The 23,481-nt window shown below is 37.6% G+C and overlaps 2 protein-coding genes across 7 annotated transcripts in view; both read right to left on the bottom strand.

Annotated features, from left to right (window-relative positions):
* The window catches only part of LOC308638858 (uncharacterized protein), a 547,213-nt gene that overhangs the window by 326,763 nt on the left and 196,969 nt on the right, over positions 1 to 23,481 (bottom strand). The gene's annotated exons all lie outside the window — the stretch shown is intronic.
* MAOA (monoamine oxidase A) overlaps positions 1 to 23,481 on the bottom strand; it is a 79,945-nt gene that overhangs the window by 41,048 nt on the left and 15,416 nt on the right. The window contains exons 2-3 of the mRNA XM_081276747.1: positions 21,545 to 21,639; positions 7,381 to 7,518 (exon numbers count right to left, since the gene is read on the bottom strand). Coding sequence (XP_081132873.1) covers positions 7,381 to 7,518; positions 21,545 to 21,639 — 233 coding nt within the window. The remainder of the gene's footprint in view (positions 1 to 7,380; positions 7,519 to 21,544; positions 21,640 to 23,481) is intronic.

The following is a 23,481-nucleotide window of genomic DNA, read 5'->3' as shown; positions in this document are numbered from 1 at the left end:
CTTCCTTAGCCTTCAGGATCAAACTGTCCATTACACTCAATGGTAATTAACATTCAAAGTTTCTGTGACTTCATTGAGAATTTTCTTCTGATTGCATGAAACCCAAACACAAAGCAAAAAAATAAAATGAAGTGCTATGAAAACAGTACCAGGCTGCTTGAATATCAAATATCCACATTATTATCATGATTGTCTCTTTTCAGTTTTAAGTTCTGGGTTTGCGGAGGTTCGTGATTGACTAAGCTTTCACCTCTGTCTTTCTCTCTCATTTCTGTTAGGACCTTGAGGCAAACAATCATTCTTACAAATTTCTCTCATCTCTAAAGTAGGAATAACTGTCACTAAAACTATGAGACCCATTGGTCTTCAAAAGATATTTATTCTTTGAATTCAACTCAGAAGTGAAAAACCTTTGAGTCCATACCTGAGACAGAGAGCTACATGGCAGCCATCAGTCCTATTGGGTGTAAGGATGTGCAACAACAAAAAAGATTTTCTGTCTGGGTAAATGTGGGCTCATGGAACAACTGAGCTTCCCTTCTTCAGGAAGTGCTCATAATGGACCAGATATGAGATTCCTAGGACATTGGAGGGTTTAAAAGGTTTTACCTGTTAGAAGGTAACTGCAATTGTTTGAAATTCAGGATCCAGGATTGAGCTTTGTGGGTGGGGCAGTGCATATGTGCTGTGGGGAAGGGATAGAGGTTGCAGAGAGTGAATTTGGAACAAAAAAGCAAAAAGGGATAGGGAAGGAAGAGATTTTAATCTCCAATGGGTAACCTACATTCTAACCTGAGAGGTCAGAATCTCTAGGAGTTAGGTTTTATCATGGAGATGAGAACAATTTCTCCTGGGGAAACTGTTTACTTAAAATTTCATTCCATTTATAAAGTTCTTTTGGGCATTTACCTAAAAGAGGAGGTGATTGCAAAGTTCTGCAGACTGAGTGTGAGAGAAATTCTTTGTATCTGATCTACCCCATTTTCTGGGCTGTTAGAGGAGGTCAGGCCAAGGCAGGAGGGTGACTCTAGGACCAGGTCTCAATGAATGGTTAGACAAAATATCTATAGTGAATTAGCCCCTATTAAAATGAATGAAAGAGTTGGGTTCTGTGGTGCATGCCTCTAATCCCAGGTGATCAGGAGGCTGAGGCAGGAGCATCACAAGTTAAAGGCCAACCGGGCAATGTAGCAAGACCCTGTATCTCAAAATTTCAAAAATAAAAATAAAAAGGGCTGGGGATGTAGATCAGTTTTAGAGTGCCCCTGGAATAATTCAGTACTGAACAGAAAAAAGAAAGAAAAAAAGAGGAAGGAAGTTAGGCATGGTGGTACATGCCTATAATCCGAGTTATTTGAGAGGCTGAGACAGGAGGAGCCCAAGTTTGAGGCCAGCCTCAGCTACAACAAAATCCATCTAAAAATTTAAATAAATGGAAGAAAAAATAAAAGGGTTCTGTGGGGCTAGGATGTAGCCCAGTGGTAGAGTACTTGCCTAACATATGCAAGGCCCTGAGTTCTATCCACAGCACTGAAAAAAAAGTTCTGTGGATAAATGGCAGTGATGATAGTTGTACAACAATGTGAATGCATTTAATGCTACTAAACTAAATGATGAAGATGGTAAGTTTAATGTATTGTATTTTGCCTCATTTTTATTTTATTTTATTGATTCTTTTTAGTTATACATGACAGTAGAATCCATTTTGATGTAAGTATACAAACATAGGATATGTTTTATTCTAATTTAAACCCCAGTACCTCTCTTTCCTCTTCCATTTTCCCACTCCCTCCCCCTCTATGGATCTTTCTGTCATTTACCCATAGTTGTTTTTTAATTAATTTCTTGTGGGAAAAAATGAATGGAAGAAAAAATATCTAACAATTAACCTTGCTTCACTATATTGGGCTATTGCTTCTGCTGAGTAGAAACTTCATATTCTAGAAACCAAATAGATTTATCCCTTAAAAGTATAGCCATTTCCTCTCATTTCTTTGCTGTGCTGGAGAACAAACCCAGGGCCTCATGCATGCTAGTCCAGAGTTCTACCATTGAGCTACCTCCAGCCCTAGTGTAAGTTTATAAGAGCAACTCTCATTAAGATCTCTGGTTAACACAGAAGCAGCAAATTAGGTATTTTCTAAAGGGGGGTGGTGGAGATTACCAAACACTATTTTTAATAAGCTACCTCCATATATAATTTTTCCACATTTTATTGGTGCATTATAGTTGTGCATATTGATGGGATTTGTTGTTACATATTCATATGTGCACACAATATAACAATATAATTTAGTCCATATCATTCCCCAACACTCCCCCACCTCCTCCCCACTTCCCACCCCTTTGTCCCTTTCCTCTACTGATCTCCCTTTGATTTTTAGGAGACCCACCCCCTCTTTGTTTTCCTTTTTCCTCTCTAGCTTCTGAATATGAGAGAAAACACATGACCCTTAGCCTTCTGAGTTTAATTTATTTCACTGAACATGATAGTCTCTAATTCCATCCATTTTCCTGCAAATACTATAATTTCATTTTTCTTTATAATTAATAAAACTCCATTGTGTATATATACCACATTTTCTTTATCCATATATATTTATATTTTATTTGATAGATAAAACTGAAAATATATAAATGTTTATAGCTTCTCTTTTTAAAAACTTACTTATAATTGGGAAATTCAAATGACATAAAACATCTATATGTATATGTAGGGCTGGGGTTGGGGCTCAGTAGTAGAGTGCTCGCCTAGCATGTGCAAGGCCCTGGGTTCAATCCTCAGTACCACATAAAAATGAATAAAATAGAGGTATTGTGTCCAACTACAACTAAAAATAAATATTTAAAAAGACATCTCTATGTAAAGTACAGTGCAGATGGAAAGCATTATTGTATGTATCATGAATTTAAGTATTTGAACGTAGTGATAGGACAAGCAATACCCCTATAAGGGCTTAACATATTCAGCTTCTTAAATTTCTTTCCAAAAGGTGCTGAAAGTGAAAAATATAACTTCATTTGGAGACAAAAGAAATGCCTTCCATGAGTTAATATAGAAAAGGTGCTAAAAGAAACTTAAAATTAAATGTCCCTTATTCAAAGGAAACAGTCTTAAGAAAGAGGTCAAAAACACAAGTATATCTGATAAGCATTAAAACAAATTAACACAAAACACTACCTTCTACACAACTTACTTGTTAAAACTAAGTTCATCTCTTAGTAACCAAGAAAATTTATTTAGTATTCCAGGACACACACTGTCTGAAGAGCTTTTGACTTTAGTCATAGGCATAGAAACCAGGAGTGAATGGCTGCAGGCAGAATAGAACCAATACTAGGAAAATTGCTTGCTGAGCTATTATTATCAGGAAAGCCTTTGTTGTTTTAAATAAATCTTTATCATGCCACTCAAAAACAAATGGGTGGTACATGTTTAGAGTCTCTAGTTTTATTTAGAGAGGACGGGAAAAGCAGGGAGAAAGCAAGAATGCAGAAATATGTCAATTTTTCCTGCAAATAAGCTCTGGCAAAAATGCCTTGTTCCATCTCTGGCTGGGTTCTCCCATTCCACACCATTCACTCTACCTGCAATTGTGATCTAGAGAAATCCAAAGAAGCAAAAAAAGAAACTGGGCATTTCCTCTTTCTTTTATAAGACCTGGCCTACAAAATTCAATATAAGGTCGCCCCAACTTAACAAAACTTGCTAATAAAACAAACTTAATGAGGGAGCATCTTATTTACTAATGCAAGTAATGAATCGATCCAATAGGCATTCAGGGATAGCTGCTTCTCTTACCATCCAAAAGAAAAGAAATGACAGAAAATGTGTTAAATATATTTAAATGATGCCATTTAAAATCCACCTTTTGGGTTAAAGACAACACAATTAATTTATATTAACTTCACTGGTAGATATAATCTTTCAAATAAAGCCATATGCAATTTATAACATTCATAAAACCTGTTCACTATAGTAATTTCTTTGTTATTTACAGAAAGGAATACACTGTATTAGATTACAGAAGCCAGGGCTGTCACAAGGCAATATAGAGTGTCACAAGACAATTTGTATTACTAACCCAATATCCTATCATGCTAGAAAATCCATTTCTCCCCTAGAAGTGGAGAGAACTGATAGTTGTGATGTTTTACAGTTTTAAATAAGTGGAGTTATTAACAATCTTATCTACAATATTGAACTAAATATCTTGCCTTCATACCTTTTCTGTGATATGGGACTCAGTAAAGAAGAACCATCCTTATCATTACTATGGGAACAAGGCTGACTTTGAGGAATTGACTACTGCAGTGTAGATTTAAACAAGATATTTGCTGTCTAAAGTGCAGCTGAAGCACAAGTCTTAGTGCCAAACCTATCAGATTCTGCATGTTCAATAATTGTGATCTAATATTACCTATTATTACATATTACTATGTTAATGTGCATGGCCATGCAATGGCAACAAGCCAAAGGTTATCAATTACATTCTTTTAAAAATAATTACATTCTTGAAAGCATCTTCAGGCTACCAAATCCAAAGCCACAACAAGATTCCTTTTTCTAGTATGTTATATATGTGACAGCCACACTTGTGTTTTTGTGAAATAAAAATATGGTAGGATTTGAGTAACTCCCACCTCTAGAAAGGTGAAGCTGTGCTTTTTCTTAGAAGTAGGACTATCAAGGATGGCATAGACCTAAATTTAGAGAAGGACTCAACAGCAGCAACAAAGAAAGCGACCATAGATACTATCCTAACATATCTCTTTCCTTAAATTAGGCATATGATATAGCAAACAACATTTCTTTAAGACAGTTCATCCTCTAGTAAAGCTTGAAGCAAAGCCTCTAAGAATATAAAATGATCAGACCTGGATTTCTTGAAACCAGGGTTCCCTATGAAGCCCAGAAAAATTGTAGTCATTGGAAAGCCTGATATTTAACTAATAACACTTAACTCACAGGTTCTGTCAGGAAGGTTGGACAGCATACTATCATCTGTTGATAACCTTCGACAGTCAAAATTCTGAAATAGCACTTTCTCATTCTAATTCCACCTTTCCTCCATCAAGAATAATGAGGAGTTGAATTACCAAAGCTGGTTGTGGGAGCCATTTTAAAATCACACCTTACCACCATGTCTTAGAGTGGGTATAGCTGGGAGACTAGTAGGTACTTAGTTTGAGGACACACCTACAAATTTCCAGTTTTTCCCCAGTTTTCAAAATGTACATAAAGGAACATGAGACTGGAAGAAGAGTAAGGAAGTAAAAGAAGGGTGGTCTTTCAGTAACAGCATCTGCTCATCATATGAGTCAAGCTTCAGTGAAATTGGTGGTGAGATACCTTACAATAGATATGTGTTTGGTTATTAAACAAACATTGGAGGCCCTCCCTGCTTCTGTTCAGAACCCTTAGTTTCAATTCTGAGACCATATATGCATTCAAGGATTAATAGAATGCTACTAGGTTTTTAACCTTGACATCACTTTACCTCTTTGAACATCAGTTTTCTCATCTGTAAAATGAGGATAATTATGCAGCCCAGTGGGGTACATGTAAGATTTTAATTAGTTCATGCATAAAAGTACTTAGTTGTTTGTTTTATTTTATTCCAAGTAAAATAAAAAATCTCTCAATGCCTGAATCTTAGGGATAAATAGATAATAAGCGTGAATCTGCTTAGATGGCAAGTAATCATCACACTCATTTGCTTCCCAGTTGGAGTTGAGAGTGAATTTCCATGACTGTTTAATTTGTAGTTGATTGCAAAGGGTTAGGCTTCCCTCCTCACATTAAATGCAAGAATGTAAAAGGGCTCAATGACTATTATTCTTTTTAGCTGCTATTATTGTTTTTTTTTGGGGGGGGTACCAGGGATTGAACTCAGGGGCACTTGAATACTGAACCACATCTAGAGCCCCATTTTTTGTATTTTATTTAGAGGCAGAGTCTCACTGAGTTGCTTAGGGCCTCACTTTTGCTGAGGCTTTGAACTCGCAATCCTCCCATCTCAGGCTCCCGAGCCACTGGAATGACAGGTGTGCACCTCTGCACTTGGCGCTATTATTCTTACTATTGTTATTTCTTACTAACTTAAGGAAACTCCACAGTAAACAGGAAAGAGAAAATGGGGAAGCAAAAGGTATTCTCCTTTCTGATGGTGCCCTAGTAAAGCCAACATTTTTTATGCCTATTGAGGATTAAATCCAGGGGCTCATGCATTCTAGGCAAGTGCTCTACCACTGAGATATAGCCCAAACTGAGACTTTGTATTATTTTTTAATACTTCTTTATTCCTCCCTTAATCTCTGTACCCACAACTTTTCTAAAAGCTACTGTTCTTTTTTTTTTTTTTTTTTGCATTTGTTACTGCCAGATTCTCCCATGCATTGCAAACAACATGGCTATCATAGTTTGCCATGATTCCTGATTTCATGCTTGGGCATAATGATGCCCAAGTTTTGGTATGCATATACCACAAGTTTCCTTAATTCCCAGGATGCTCCCTAAGTGCTGTAGCCTCCAGACCCACGGTGACTGCCTGCAGTGGAGTCAGGGGGAGATGTGTCTGCTGATAAGTGATGTGGTTACTGGCATGGGAATCCTGCCATTAGAATGAGTAAATAACCCCTGCCCTTGTGCTGCAAATTCCAAGAAGTGAGCTGCAATGTCAGATGGGAAACTTAAGTTCTCAAGACATATTTCCAGACTCTAGTCATTCCATGTTTGCTTCAATGAGAAAGAATAACAGTGGCAACAGCTGCTGTTTCTTAGGTGGATATGAACAGCTCAAGTTTAAACAAACTCTTGTATAAACAGTAGGAAAATGCACTAGACTTCGGGAGCTAGACTTCCTGAGTCAGAGCCAAGTACAAAGGAAATGATCAAGTGCTAAAAAAACATCTAGCTAACACTTTGAACTGGAGGAAGAACCAGTTCAAAGACTAAAGAAGTAATCTTAAACTATTGAGTTCCTTGGGATCTTAGAGATGGCTCCTAAATGATTCAGGAGTTGACTGGGGCTGGGGTAGTGTGTGTGTGTGTGTGTGTGTGTGTGTGTGTGTGTGGTGTATGCATGAAACCATATCTGTTGCAAGCACCCCTAACCCCAGGGCTCTGCAAATATATTAGGAAGGGGAATGAAGGTACAACTTATGAGAGTCATAGTGGGCAACAGGGAAGAGGACCAAGGTGAGACGTGATCTCCCACAGTGCTTCCAGGAGTCCTTAGCAACTTTCTTAAATGAAAAAAGGAAAAGAGCCTAATTTTTATGATCGCTTTGAGACAAATACCAACAAACATACAAACAAAATGTTTTCTTAAATAAAATGCTCCCCCATTGGTCATCTGGATAAAAACTCAGACTTACCTTGACATACTGAACAAGACGCTCTTTGATGTTCACCTTGTAAGTCTGTAGGCCCAGCTCCTTAGACAAACGTAAGATTCTGTTCTGGGTTGGTCCCACATAGGCTCCACCAACGTCTACCCAATTAACATGCTCATTCTGCAGAAAGAAAAAGTGGTCAGAAGGCTTTAGTTAAGACTTGGAAATAAAAAGTCTTTATGTCTCATAAAAAATAACTCCATTTATTTTGCAAAATTAACTGTGCTTTACATCTCCCCTTATAAAGTACAACTGAAAATGGCAATCATTTTTCTTTCTCTCAAGAATTGGGGCATAACATTGTCTGACACTTCACTAAGCACCTTCATTTGCAGAGCTGTTGGTGTGGCCGATCAGCAATATAACACATAAGGAATAAAGAACTCTGTAGTAAATCCTACCAGTCTAGATCCTCTGCAACACATTCAAGTTATTATGTATGTTTTTCTCTGGAGTTATTGCTGGAGGAGCCATCCAGAGACTTATTAGAGTTAATTCCCTTATTTCTATCAGGAAAAAAATCTTAAATCAGCTTACATTGATGAGCTCTTGATATTTGAAAACACTTCCAGGGAAGAATGCATCATGGGAAAGGAATATTAAAAACCATAAAAATATTCATATATCTACTAAATTATTTATAAATATGCAAGCTCTCAAACTGAAATTGTTTTCCTTCCCCCTCCTAACTGCATTTCTCTATTTTCTTTCACTTATTAACATATTTCCCGATGATTTGATCAATGAATTAAATCTTGGTGAACTATAATTCCTCCATGTTTTTTTAAAAATATTTTTTTAGAGATGGACACAATACCTTTATTTTATTTATTTATTTTTATTTTGTGCTAAGGATCAAACCCAGTGCCTCACACATGCAAGTGCTCTACCCCTGAGCCACAACCCCAGTCTTCTCCATGTTTTTGTAATAACCTCTTATGGCTCTATTCAATTTCTTTCTTTTTTTTTAAAGATAGAATGAAAACAGAGAAATAATACATAAGTGTTTTGGAGAAGATTTTTTTTTAAGAGAGAGTGACAGAGGGGGGAGGGAGGGAGGGAGGGAGGGAGGGAGAGGGAGAGAGAGAGAGAGAGAGAGAGAGAGAGAGAGAATTTTTAATATTTATTTTTTAGTTCTCAGCGGACACAACATCTTTGTTGGTATGTGGTGCTGAGGATCGAACCCGGGCCACACGCATGCCAGGCGAGCGCGCTGCCACTTGAGCCACATCCCCAGCCCCTCAATTTCTATTTTGTTGTTTATACCAGTTCTTATGTGTGAATGCTGCCTTTTTTTCTTGCTTACCTGATTACATTTTTATTGTGTAGTGCTCCATATACTTGAAAAACATGCAGAAATAATTTGAATCCTTGGAGATATCTTTCTCGGAGAGAATTTATGTTTGTTTCTACCCAGTGCCTGAGATACTAACCATAATAAAAAATAACTTTATTCCTCTTCAGTGCTGAAGTGATTTTTAAAAAGATGGGATGACAGAATTATCAGATGTGGGAGCTTTATAAATTGAGTTTGAGGGGCTGGGGTTGTGGCTCAGTGGTAGAGCGCTTGCCTGGCACATGTGAGGCACTGGGTTCGATTCTCAGCACCACATAAAAATAAACAAAATAAAGATATTGTGTTAATGTATAAATAAAAAATATATTTAAAAATATTGAGTTTGGGACCCCTCATAGACCAAAGTCAGGCAGTCATCAAACTAAGCAAGTGATCAAGCTCACAGGAACTGATCAGGAAGTTCACATGGCTTAGGTAAAGTGTCTGGTAAGACAAGAGCAGCAAACATTAAGTCCAGCCTTGGAACTTTTACATGTTTCCTATAAGGACTGGAATCAGTCCTCAAGGCAAGCTGGATGGGAAGGCAGCCCAGCTGGAGTGGGGATGGTAAGAGCAGAGAAGAGGGCAGGGTCTGCTCTTTTTTTGGGTACTTATCCTAGGCTACACAGTATCAGCTGTTAGGAACCCCAAAGAACCTTGAAATGAAGAGGTTATATACTCAAACATCTATGTGGGCCAGACAGGTGTAAGGTCCAATTATGAGTGGAGACTGACTAACTGGAAGGAACATGAACAGAGGGACATTTGCTACTCAGCTCCATGTGGGAAATGTGATTCATTGTTGCCAGATCTTCTGGTTTTCCAGAGAAGTCAGAAATCTCTTCAGATGAAAGTTTCTGATCTTTAATGCTGTTAATTAATTTTTAAAAATCTTCAGAAACATCTACTGGCGCAACGAAAACATGTTTGTGGCTGATTTGGCCTGTGTGGAGAATCCTTTAGCTATATGCTGTACTTTAGCTATAGTACTTGAAAAGGCCAAGTGACTTGGGTGGACATTCCCTGTGAGTTTTTTGATGCCCATGAGGATGACATTTATGCTCTATAGAAACAATTACTCAGAAATTACTTTGGATTTAAAACTCAATTTTTAAAATTTACTCAATTTTTCAAAGTTACAAACACTAAATCCTAGTTCTTTTCTAAGTTTTTAAGTTTAGCTTTCAAATCATACTTTATTTAATGTTTGATCAAAGGCACAGTCCTATAAACACTTAAATGGTACTTTAAGTTTTCATTTATTTGACCAAAACAAACATTCCCAAACACTTGAATATTTCTATCCCCAATAAATTGTTTATAAATAAATTAAAAAGGAAAAAAGCTGGGCTGAAATGCACATGTGGCCTAGTACTCTTGCAGTTCACCATTAGTCCTAAGATGTAGCCCAACCCAAAGCAAGGAGTTGACCAAAACCTTCCCCATATACACACATACTTTGTTGGGCTCTGGAATTGACATTATATTATCCTAGCTTCAAAAAACTATCAAAAGAACTGCTCAGTCTCCCAGAAATATTTTCAGTAGCCAACAACTCTCCCTAATACCCAGGAAAAGGTAGGTCAATCCTTTTTGGATACTGGCCCCATAATTCTTCACTACATTCTTACCTCTCTGGCTCTCTAATGCTCTGAAGATATATGAGTGTGTATACATGCACACATGTGTGCGTGGTGAAATCTATCTAGTCTCATTGTGCTTTGGTATAATTTACCCAATCTGTTATTTCCAGAAAAAGAATACTGCTGGCAGAAGGAAGAGCCAGTGTGAAGATTCTAAGGCAAAAGCATACCCGGTATGTTTAAGAAATAGCAAGAGGGCCAATGTAGCTAGAACAGAGTAAGCAAGGAAAAGAGAACTGGAGATAAGGTTAGAGAGTCTATTGGGAGTAGTGTGCCGGTGAGAGTTTGGGAATAAAGGTTGCTGTTTGAACCTACAAGGCTTTGTGGCAGCTTGGTTATTTTGTGCCCAGCCAGACTGCGGCATTTGGTGGCCCATACGGGGAACGCCTGAAGCTTGGAGAATGGAAGACCAAGAATAAGGATCACTAGGCAATGCTGAGCTGACGTGGATCTGGGGCGAACAGTCTGGGCCTCTCAGAACACACACTGAGCCTGGATCGGCTGAATTCAAGCTCCCGTTCGCCTGCTTCCCGCAGACAAACAGCTGTGACTCAGCACTAATCCATCCGGCTGAAACAACTGGTCAGCCCTTCTTATCCTACGGAGGTAAATGCCTACCAAGCCTTCATAGGTAGTGGCCAGAGGTTTGAAACGGGGCTTGGGAGAGACAGTAAGGACCCACCCGTTGCATTGGTCGTCCGGCAAAGGGAAACGAACTGTCGCCATTTGCAAGAGATACCACCATGGAAGAGAACTGACGTCATCAGACTGCGGCGGAGGAGATAACTTCATTGAAACCTGCGGCTACAGGTGTGTAATTCCCTAGCCTTCACTCTCCACACATCGGGGAAACCTTAAGGGCCCCTCCCAGCTCTCCCGTGAGCACGATAGCCAGACCCAGGGAATCAGAGGTGGCGCGGGACCCGCGGCGCGGAACTACCGCTCCCACCAGTGCTGACAGCTGAGGTCTCTTGCACCAGCTACCGGGGGAGTGGCTACCGGAGGGCAAGTAAAATTCACTGAGGATTCTCAGCCCCAAGCTCTACAAACTTAGGGTCTAAGGGAATGGCAAACTGGAAAAGTGTGCCCAGTCAGTCAGAAAACAGGGCTCCCGGGAGCAGCAGATGTGGCGTGTAGCCAGTATTGTGGTGAGCGGCACCCGTGAGAGGGGCCTGGCTAGAGGAAAAGTGGGGAAGTGACTAGACACAAGAGGAGGCCCTAGGCACTCAGGATTGGAGACTCGCCCAGTCTGGGAGGAGCTGCTGCACAGTGATTGGTTCCCGCATATTGACAGGAGAAACTTGGCCTGGTGTGCACAGCGCCACCTACTGGAAGAGAAGTTAATCAAACTCTAAGACTGCATTTATTAGGTTTTTTTTTCTCTTTTTTCTGATTTGGGTTTTTTCTTTCATTTTCATTTTTCTTTCTTGTTGTTTTTTTTAATTTTTTACAATTTTTTTTAAAATTTTTTTTCTTCTAATTTTAATTTTAATTTTTTTATTATTGTTTTTAAATTTTTTTTCTTTTTTTATTTCCTATTTTTTTTCTTCTTTTGTCTTTTCATTTCTTTTCAATTATCTTATCCCCCCTTCCTTGAATTCTACCTGCTTACTCTCATTCTCTTTAGTGACTTCTTCCCTTCCCTTCTAATACCTTTCCTCCCAAACATCTAATAAATTTATAGGAGTAAACAGTAACTCATCAGTCAAACAGAACAAGAAGTAACATGAGCAGCTTCAAAAAGCAAGGAAGAAAAGGAGTACAAACAATGCAGGACAGCCTAAATATTCAGGAGGACCTAGAGTCATCAGAAAAATGGTCATATAAAGAACTCAAGGAACACCTTAGACAGATGGAATGGAACCTTAAAGAGGATACAAGACAGCAAATTCAAGCAGCGAAAGAACACATTGAGAATGAATTACATAAACAGATAAAAGAAGAAGTTAAGCATCTTTATCAGGAGATAGAGATTATAAAAAATAATCAAACAATAATTCTAGAAATGAAGGAAACGATAAACCAAATTAAAAACTCAATTGAGAGTATCACTAACAGAGTGGAGCAAGTAGAAGCCAGAAAGTCAGATAATGAAGACAAAATATATCATCTTGAAAATAGTCTAGCCAACTCAGAAAGGCTGGTAAAAAATCACGAGAAAAACATCCAAGAGTTATGGGATAACATAAAAAAACCAAACTTACGAGTCATCGGGATAGAAGAAGGTACAGAGATTCAAACCAAGGGAATGAGTAACCTGCTGAATGAAATAATTACAGAAAACTTTCCAGAAATAAAAAAGGAAACAGATATACAAATTGAAGATGCATACTGGACACCGAGCACACAAAATCACAGTAGACCAACGCCAAGACACATTGTTATGAAGATATCCAATATACAGAACAAAGAGAAAATATTAAAAGCTACAAGAGAAAGGAGACAGATTACATTCAGGGGTAAACCAATAAGGTTAATAACAGATTTTTCATCACAGACACTGAAAGCAAGAAGGTCATGGAACAATGTATTTCAAACACTGAGAGACAATGGATACCAACCAATAATTCTGTATCCAGCAAAATTAAGCTTCAGGTATGACAACGAAATAAAAATCTTTCATGATAAACAAAAGTTAAAAGAATTTGCAGCCAGAAAACCAGCATTGCAAAGCATTTTGAGCAAAACACTACACGAGGAAGAAATGAAAAACAATAACCAAAACCATCAGTAGGAAGTGCCTCGGTAAAGACAGAGGGCGAGGGGAAAGATAATCATGGAGAAACAAACTAAATTTTTTTAAAAAAAGGATAAATAATCAAACATGGATGGAAGTACAAACCATATATCAATAGTAACTCTGAATGTTAATGGCTTAAACTCTCCAATAAAGCGACATAGGCTGGTATCATGGATTAAAAAAACAAATCCAACAATATGCTGCCTCCAGGAGACACATCTGATTGGAAAAGACATACACAAGCTGAAGGTGAAAGGATGGGAAAAAATATACCATGCACACGGTCCTCATAAGCAAGCAGGGGTGGCCATCCTCATATAGAATAAAATCGACTTCAAGACTAAGTTAATCAAAAGGGATAAAGAAGGACATTATATACTGTTAAAAGGAACCATTCACCAACAAGACATAACAATTATCAATACTTATGCACCAAATAATGGTGCTGTGACGTTCATAAAACAAATTCTCCTCAAGTTCAAGAATCAAATAGACCACAACACAATAATTATGGGTGACTTCAACACACCTCTCTCACCATTGGACAGATCCTCCAAACAAAAGTTGAATAAAGAAACTATAGAACTCAATATCACAATCAATAACCTAGACTTAACTGACATATATAGAATATATCAACCATCATCAAATGGATATACTTTTTTCTCAGCAGCACATGGATCCTTCTCAAAAATAGACCATATATTATGCCATAGGGCAACCCTCAGTAAATATAAAGGGGTGGAGATAATACCTTGCATTTTATCTGATCATAATGGAATGAAACTGGAAATCAATGATAAAAGAAGGAAGGAAAAATCCTACATCACATGGAAAATGAACAATATGCTACTAAATGATCAATGGGTTACAGAAGACATAAAGGAGGAAATCAAAAAATTCTTAGAGATAAATGAAAATACAGACACAACATATCGGAATCTATGGGACACAATGAAAGCAGTTTTAAGAGGAAAATTCATCACCTGGTGGTCATTCCTCAAAAAAAGAAAAAAACAACAAATAAATGAGCTCACACTTCATCTCAAAGCCCTAGAAAAGGAAGAGCAAAACAACAGCAAATGTAGCAGAAGGCAAGAAATAATTAAAATCAGAGCGGAAATCAATGAAATTGAAACAAAAGAAACCATTGAAAAAATTAACAAAACTAAAAGTTGGTTCTTCAAAAAAATAAATAAGATCGACAGACCTTTAGCCATGCTAACGAAGAGAAGAAGAGAGAGAACTTAAATTACTAACATACGGGATGAAAAAGGCAATATCACAACAGATGCTACAGAAATACAGAAGACAATTAGAAACTATTTTGAAAACCTATATTCCAATAAAATAGAAGATAGTGAAGACATCGATAAATTTCTTAAGTCATATGATTTGCCCAGACTGAGTCAGGAGGATACACATAATTTGAACAGACCAATATCAATGGATGAAATTGAAGAAGCCATCAAAAGACTACCAACCAAGAAAAGCCCAGGACGGGATGGGTATACAGCGGAGTTTTACAAAACCTTTAAAGAAGAATTAATACCAATACTTTTCAAGTTATTTTAGGAAATAGAAAAAGAGGGAGCTCTTCCAAATTCATTCTATGAGGCCAACATCACCCTGATTCCGAAACCAGACAAAGACACCTCAAAGAAAGAAAACTACAGACCAATATCTCTAATGAACCTAGATGCAAAAATCCTCAATAAAATTCTGGCGAATCGGATACAAAAACACATCAAAAAAATTGTGCACCATGATCAAGTAGGATTCATCCCTGGGATTCAAGGATGGTTCAATATACAGAAATCAATAAATGCTATTCACCACATCAATAGACTTAAAGATAAGAACCATATGATCATCTCGATAGATGCAGAAAAAGCATTCGACAAAGTACAGCATCCCTTTATGTTCAAAACATTAGAAAAACTAGGGATAACAGGAACTTACCTCGACATTGTAAAAGCTATCTATGCTAAGCCTCAGGCTAGCATCATTCTGAATGGACAAAAGTTAAAGGCATTCCCTCTAAAATCTGGAACAAGACAGGGATGCCCTCTATCACCACTTCTATTCAATATAGTTCTCGAAACACTGGCCAGAGCAATTAGACAGACGAAAGAAATTAAAGGCATAAAAATAGGAAAAGAAGAACTTAAATTATCACTATTTACAGATGACATGATTCTATACCTAGAAGACCCAAAAGGGTCTACAAAGAAACTACTAGAACTAATAAATGAATTCAGCAAAGTGGCAGGTTATAAAATCAACACGCATAAATCAAAGGCATTTCTGTATATCAGCGACAAAACTTTTGAAACGGAAATGAGGAAAAACACTCCATTCACAATATCCTCCAAAAAAATAAAATACTTGGGAATCAACCTAACAAAAGAGGTGAAAGATTTATACAATGAAAACTACAGAACCCTAAAGAGAGAAGTAGAAGAAGATCTTAGAAGATGGAAAAATATACCCTGTTCATGGATAGGCAGAACTAACATTATCAAAATGGCGATATTACCAAAAGTTCTCTATAGGTTTAATGCAATGCCAATCAAAATCCCAACGGCATTTCTTGTAGAAATAGATAAAGCAATCATGAAATTCATATGGAAAAATAAAAGACCCAGAATAGCAAAAGCAATTCTAAGCAGGAAGTGTGAATCAGGTGGTATAGCGATACCAGATTTCAAACTATATTACAGAGCAATAGTGACAAAAACAGCATGGTACTGGTACCAAAACAGGTGGGTGGACCAATGGTATAGAATAGAGAACACAGAGACTAATCCACAAAGTTACAACTATCTTATATTTGATAAAGGGGCTAAAAGCATGCAATGGAGGAAGGATAGCATCTTCAACAAATGGTGTTGGGAAAACTGGAAATCCATTTGCAACAAAATGAAACTGAATCCCTTTCTCTCGCCATGCACAAAAGTTAACTCAAAATGGATCAAGGAGCTTGATATCAAATCAGAGACTCTGCCCCTGATACAAGAAAAAGTTGGCTCCGATCTACATATTGTGGGGTTGGGCTCCAAATTCCTTAATAGGACACCCATAGCACAAGAGTTAATAACAAGAATCAACAAATGGGACTTACTTAAACTAAAAAGTTTTTTCTCAGCAAGAGAAACAATAAGAGAGGTAAATAGGGAGCCTACATCCTGGGAACAAATTTTTACTCCTCACACTTCAGATAGAGCCCTAATATCCAGAGGATACAAAGAACTCAAAAAATTAGACAATAAGATAACAAATAACCCAATCAACAAATGGGCCAAGGACCTGAACAGACACTTCTCAGAGGAGGATATACAATCAATCAACAAGTACATGAAAAAATGCTCACCATCTCTAGCAGTCAGAGAAATGCAAATCAAACCACCCTAAGATACCATCTCACTCCAGTAAGATTGGCAGCCACTATGAAGTCAAACAACAACAAGTGCTGGCGAGGATGTGGAGAAAAGGGTACACTTGTACATTGCTGGTGGGACTGTAAATTGGTGCGGCCAATTTGGAAAGCAGTTTGGAGATTCCTGGGAAAGATGGGAATGGAACCACCATTTGACCCTGCTGTTGCCCTTCTCAGACTATTCCCTGAAGACCTTAAAAGAGCATGCTACAGGGATACTGCCACATCGATGTTCATAGCAGCACAATTCACAATAGCTAGACTGTGGAACCAACCCAGATGCCCTTCAATAGATGAATGGATAAAAAAAATGTGGCATCTATACACAATGGAGTACTATGCAGCAATAAAAAATGACAAAATCATAGAATTTGCAGGGAAATGGATGGCACTAGAGCAGATTATGCTTAGTGAAGCTAGCCAATCCCTAAAAAACAAATACCAAATGTCTACTTTGATATAATGAGAGCAACTATGAACAGAGCAGGGAGGAAGAGCAGGAAGAAAAGATTAACATTAAACAGAGACATGAGATGGGAGGGAAAGGGAGAGAAAAGGGAAATTGCATGGAAATGAAGGGAGACCCTCATTGCTATACAAAATTACATATAAGAGGTTGTGAGGAGAATGGGAAAATAAACAAGGAGAGAAATGAATTACAGTAGATAGGGTAGAGAGAGAAGATGGGAGGGGAGGGGAGGGGGGATAGTAGGGGATAGGAAAGGTAGCAGAATACAACAATTACTAATAGGGCATTATGTAAAATTGTGGATGTGTAACCGACGTGATTCTGCAATCTGCATTTGGGGTAAAATTGGGGGTTCATAACCCACTTCAATCTAATGTATGAAATATGATATGTCAAGAGCTTTGTAATGTTGTGAACAACCAATAAAAAAAAATGGAAAAAAAAGAGAGTCTATTGGGAAACAGGCCAGCCTCACAGGACAATGTATGCACACTGGTTTTTGCTCTAAGTGACAAGGAGAGCCTTTGGAAAGTTTTGAGGAGAGAAATGCTAATGTCTGACTTAGATTTTAAAGACTTGCTGCTGCACTAACAATTGATTATTGGGAGCAAGAGTAATGACAGGGAAATCAGTTAGAAGGCTACTGCAGTCATCTACCCTAAAGATGATGGTAGCTCCTGCAAGGAGGTAGCAATGAAAATGTGTGGGGGGGAGTATTGAATTTTCAATATGTTTTTAAAACAATGCCAAAATAAGTTCCTGGAAGAATACAGTAGGTCTGGCAGTGTTAAGCATTACCCCAAGTGTTTTTCAGAGTTGCCATCTTATTTGGGGAAAGATGCTGGAATAACAGTCTCAGTGAGAAACATAAGAAGTTTAGTTTGGGATGGTTGAATTCGAGATGCCAATGCAATATCCAGGAGGACCTACAAATGTCTAACTTCCCCAGTCAGATCTGTACAGTGCATTTTATTCAGCATTTTTCTTATTTCAATGGGGGGAGTTATTCAGGGTTACCTTGCTACCATAATAGCAGAAATGAAAGTTTCTTTAATCTGTCCTCCAAACTTCTCTAGACTCTAATTTCCATTTTAAGATTGGAGAACAAGTACTCCAGTAAATTTCTAGGATTTATCAAAGACAGCAAGAGGACCCTTGAGAGTTTTCAAATGTCTTTAGAACACTGACAATCTCTTTAAAGTGAATAATCCTAAGTGAAGTAGTAAAAAGAGTGAGGCATTTTACAGAATGCTTTTTACAAAGCAAAAACATTCTATATATGATGCTCTGGGTTCAGCATGAAGACACTAGAAATGAAATATGGTTTTCTGCTATGTTGCACCTTAGTCTTTAGGGCCCTTATTTAGATCTTATTACTCAGCCTTTGAGGAGGCCACTGAGATGCAACTATATTAGCAAACAAAGACACCAACCTTTTGGTGGCCCTGTGGGCATTTCAACTTCATTAATTTGACTCTGAAAAATCATGGAGGGATCATATTAAAAAAAAATTGGGATGTTCTGAACTAGTTGAAAATCCATCAAAATAGTTGTCAGGTGAAAATACCATCTTTTGACATTTCAGTACTTAAAGATGTAAAGTAGTTTTTATGACATCTTCTGCCAAAATTATCCTAATTGATAATGCTACTAGAAACAATTATAACAATGTTTGATTCAGTTTCTTATTAAATACCATTTTTGTCCTTTTTAAAAGCCTTCTGTTTCTTCCATATGAAATATTAATGCTAAGTGGTAACTTCAGGCATTTCTGAGATTCCTTTCTCATATACCTAAGAGGTACATGAATCATGAATATGCAGTAATAGTTCTGTCTGGTGCTGACATATATAAATGATGTAGCACGGCCAAGCAGCTTAGGCCAATAACACAGATTGGGATAAGCATGTTGGATTTCTCATTTCCCTTATGCAAAGAAAGCTGTTCTTAACTGAAAATCTGCAACATGACTGATGCTCCTATTTAATAAGCAAGAGGTTTCAGAGATAAGAAAAGCAGGGATAAGGCACAACTTAATAACTACCTACAAAATGAAGGAATATTTTTCAGAAAAAATGACAGAAGAATCATATCTACCAAAAATGTAAGACAGAATATGCAACCATTTTTTTGCAATACCATACACTGTTTAGAATCTGAAGATGAAGGGAGCTTCCTGGAGGACATCCAGATTGTATCATATCACTCAGATGAGAAAACTGGGATGTGAAATGCTAACAGGACTTACCCAAGACACCATGTCAGGCCAGTACAGTGGATAGAATCCCAGTTTCCTCACTCCCAGACCCATGGCAGACTGCATCCAAAGGAGTACTCAGAAATTCTCCAAATAAACTTAATCCAGATTAACATTAAATGAAAGCAAGCACGTGTGTATATACCAGAGAGCCGTGCTTCTTGTAGCCTCTCCTAGTGAGCTTGTCAAAATGCAGATTCAGATTCAGCAGGTCTGGAACATGGCCTAAAATTCTGCATTTTTATCAAGTTCCCAGATGATTTCAAGGCTGCAGGTCCACAGACCCCACTTGGAAAAGCAAGGCTGTGAAACACTATTAGAACTAATCAAGTAGTAAAAGGCCTCAGATACATCTTCACATATCTAGCAAATATCATATGAATGTGTGTGCATGTGCATATGTGTGTATGTTTGGGGTGTAGAGTCACTTCCAGTCCAGAAAAACTATAACCCTAGCCGAGACACTACATACTTGATGATCTCATCTCTAGTTTCAAAATTATGACACTGTATTGAAGTTATTTGTTCATACTTGCTGTCTTCACTAGAATGAGAGATATCATACCCAAATGATAGAAAGGGCATGGCATGGTGTGACTGAAAGAGTTCAGAGTTCAAATGTCATCAGTTGGCTATTGCAATAACCATTGAGGTTACCTTTCTCTTGCCTGATTACACTCTGCAGTCTGGAAATGTTAGATATCAGACTTTCTTACAGCTGAAGGGAGCCAGGTGACCTAACTCTGTCCAATGAAACTGAAGCAAATGTCTACCTGAGTCTTCCAGTAAAGATCACTCTCCTTCCTACCTTGAATGAGGACTTGATGGCTTACATGTCAGCATCTACCTTGTTACCAGAAGGCAACATAAATCAACATGCAAAGAATGACAGAGCAGAAGGACAGCAATAGATTAAAGCCTTGAAGATAAAGCTGAACCCCTATCCCAACTTGGACTATGTACCACCAGACTTCTGTGAAATTATTGAATATTTGCTTGGCTTAATCCACTGCTATTATCATTGCCTAGGCCATTCTATTATCTAACTGAAACAACTTCTAGTTAGATATATGCATTCTCTATTTCCAGTCAATTCAACAAGTCTGTATTTTTCCCCTTTTTGCCAATCCTCACTTAAGTCTTTACAGTTCTTATTTATTTGTTCTAGCAAAGGGTCTCATTAATGACTTTCTAATTGCCAAATTCAAGGGCCTCTTTCCTGCCTTCATTCTTTACCATCTGAGTCTGTTGAGCATCCCTTTCTCTTTCCTCCACTGACTGGCATAGCACTGCTCTAACCTCCTCTGCATCTACAGCTTCTCTCTGGTTCCTTCTGTCTCTGCCCACCCGCCCCCCTTTAACCTACAAGCTCACCAAACATCCATCTTTGGCCCTATTTCTTCCCACCCTGCATCCCCCTCTGTGTACTTCCATCAGCTCCCACAGATTTAGTCACATGCAAACACACTAGTAGTAACTATTTTAGTAAATAATATAAGTGTACACTTTTCCAGAATGGTATAAAAAAGACAGTGGTTTAGCAAGAACTGTGGGTTCCTTCTCATATAATCCAGACCCGTCTTGAACAAAAACCAAGGGAAAAGTTGCACAAAAATACATACATTTGCTCCTGCTTACTGTGACCATCAGCTGAGTATTGCTGGATAAATAAACAAGGAACCCACAGTATGTGTGCGTTTGGGGTATATAGTCACTTCCAGTCCAGCAAAACCATAACCCTACCTGAGATACTACATACTTGATGATTTCAGTCTCTAGTTTTGAAATTATGACACTATATTGAAGTTATTTGTTCATACTTGTTGTCTTTACTAGAATGTGAGCAACTGGAGGTCAGAGGTTTTCATTGTTCAGTGAGTGCTTGTTGATGAGAATGACCTTTTACTTCATGAAGTAAATTAGAGCTATGGAGGACAGATGGCTTAAATGCATGAATTCTTAATATTTCTTCCAGTTCTGTGACTTCCAAAGGCTCCAATTCTATTTTTAGGGGGTTACCAGAGATTGAACTCAGGGGCATGCAACTACTGAGCCCCATCCCCAGCCCTATTTTGTATTTTATTTAGAGACAGGGTCTCACTGAGTTGCTTAGCACCTTGCTTTTGGTGAGGCTGGCTTTGAATTCACAATCCTCCTGCCTCAGCCTCCCAAACTGCTGGGATTACAGGCATGAGCCACCATGCCCAGCTCACTTACAGTTTTGAGTGAGATAAATCATATGCAAGTATTAAAATCACTTACCCTCACAGTGTATGTTCTTCCTCCAACTCTGTCCCGAGCTTCTAAAACCAAAACATTAACTTCATGTTCAGATAAGAGTTTGGCAGCAGCCAATCCTAAAGGGAAAACAAAAGAGAACTATTAACATCTAAATGCTATACATACAAGATTTAACCAGGTCTACCCATAAAATGAGTGCAGGGCATTGCACATACTCCATTGATTTTGATGTTTTTTTCTAAGAAATTCTGACCACACTGATTAACTGAATTTTATTACACAGTTGCTGAATTTTACTAAGTTATTTACTTTATTATCTAACATAAGGGATTCAAAAATCTCCTAATTCAATCATCTTGGTTGACAAAAATGTAATAATTTTGATAATATGTATTTTGTTTTCTGGTAATAATCAAATTATGTTTAGGGAATTTTCTAAGTCCCATGTCCAGAAATTCTGATCATATAAACAGAAGTGTATATTTTCCTGAAGATTCTCCCTGGTTACACCAGCTCTCAGTATATCTATGGCTTAACTTAAAATCCCATATGATTATCTCTTCTGGTTTATATCAGGATGACATTCTTCCTAGATCTAGTTTCCCTCACTAGATTCTAAGTTACCAAAAGACAGGAATCATGCTTCATACTTTATTAAATGGATTCAAACAAAGATGAGAACAGGTTTTAATCTGTAAATAAAAGCTTTTAATAAAGATATAATATTTTTGAACTAACATAGTAACATCATAAATGTTGAGCACAATGTAGTAGATTAACATTATATTAAGAGAGCCTGATACCACAAGTGTGGTGGCACCCGCCTGTAATCCCAGCTATCTGGAAGACTGAGGCAGGAGGATCACAAGTTTGAGACTAGCCTGGGCAAATAAGTGACACCCTGTGTCAAAAATTTTTTAAAAGAACTGGGGATGTAGCTCAATGGTAGAGTGTGTGCCTAGCATGCTAAGCCTCTGAGTTCAATCCTCAGTGCCATAACTAACATAAATAAGTAAATAAATAAATTATTAATTGATTGATTACTGATGTTGACCTTGATCTGATCACTTAGCTAAGGGACTGTTTGTCAGGTCTCTACCAAAAGTTACTCTTTCACTCCCATTTCCCTACTGTACTTTTTGGAAGGATGGTTATGCATACACTTTATCTAAGGCATGAGCAGTTATATTCTACATCTTTACAGCTGTCATTAAGAAGGATTTTGGGCATGGAGATAAAAAATGCAGATGTAAAGAAGATGAGATTAAGTAAAAATATAGTCGTAAGTAGGAGTAGGAATTTTTGGTATCATATTTGTATACATTCAATAAAAAATATTTCCACATCCCATCCAATGAGAAGGGCTAGAAAAAATAACCTACCCAGTAGCAATGAGCATTCCAAACACCCAGCTTTTGATTTCTAAAATTTCACTTATCACTACGGTGACCTATTATATATCTGAGGCAGGAAATGTACAAGATGAGCCTTGAACATTAAATTATACTAGAAAGCAAGAACACTAACAGAGTACTAGGATTATGTCAAAAAGATTCAAGAGCCTGCCTGTATAAACTTCCACTGTCCAAAGATGGAACAATTTGAATATCAAATAAAAATAACTACAGCAACTTAAATCCATGAGTTTACAACAATACCAAACAAAAACTCTCATTGTCTACCTTTGGAGATTATAAGAAACTAATAACATTTTGAAAAATTATATACAAAAGAATCTAGCATTTATTAGCAGGACCTATAGTAGTTGTGCCCATGGAAGCATCTTATCTCCATAGTAGCCTGCAGATCCATGCTAAATGTCTTCCCTTGTTGCCTGTTACACCCATCCCTCAGAGTATTTTTCATTATTCCTGTATTACAGATAAGAAAAACAAGTGGCTGATATGACCATAACCAAACTCAAAAAGCAAAGGATCTGATTCTTCATACCCTACATG

This window comes from Spermophilus citellus (assembly GCF_964194105.1).
Source record: "Spermophilus citellus genome assembly, chromosome: X".
Taxonomy (NCBI): Eukaryota; Metazoa; Chordata; class Mammalia; order Rodentia; family Sciuridae; genus Spermophilus; species Spermophilus citellus.
The sequence above is the reverse complement of the archived record's forward strand: the minus strand, read 5'-3'. Positions and strand labels throughout refer to the sequence as shown.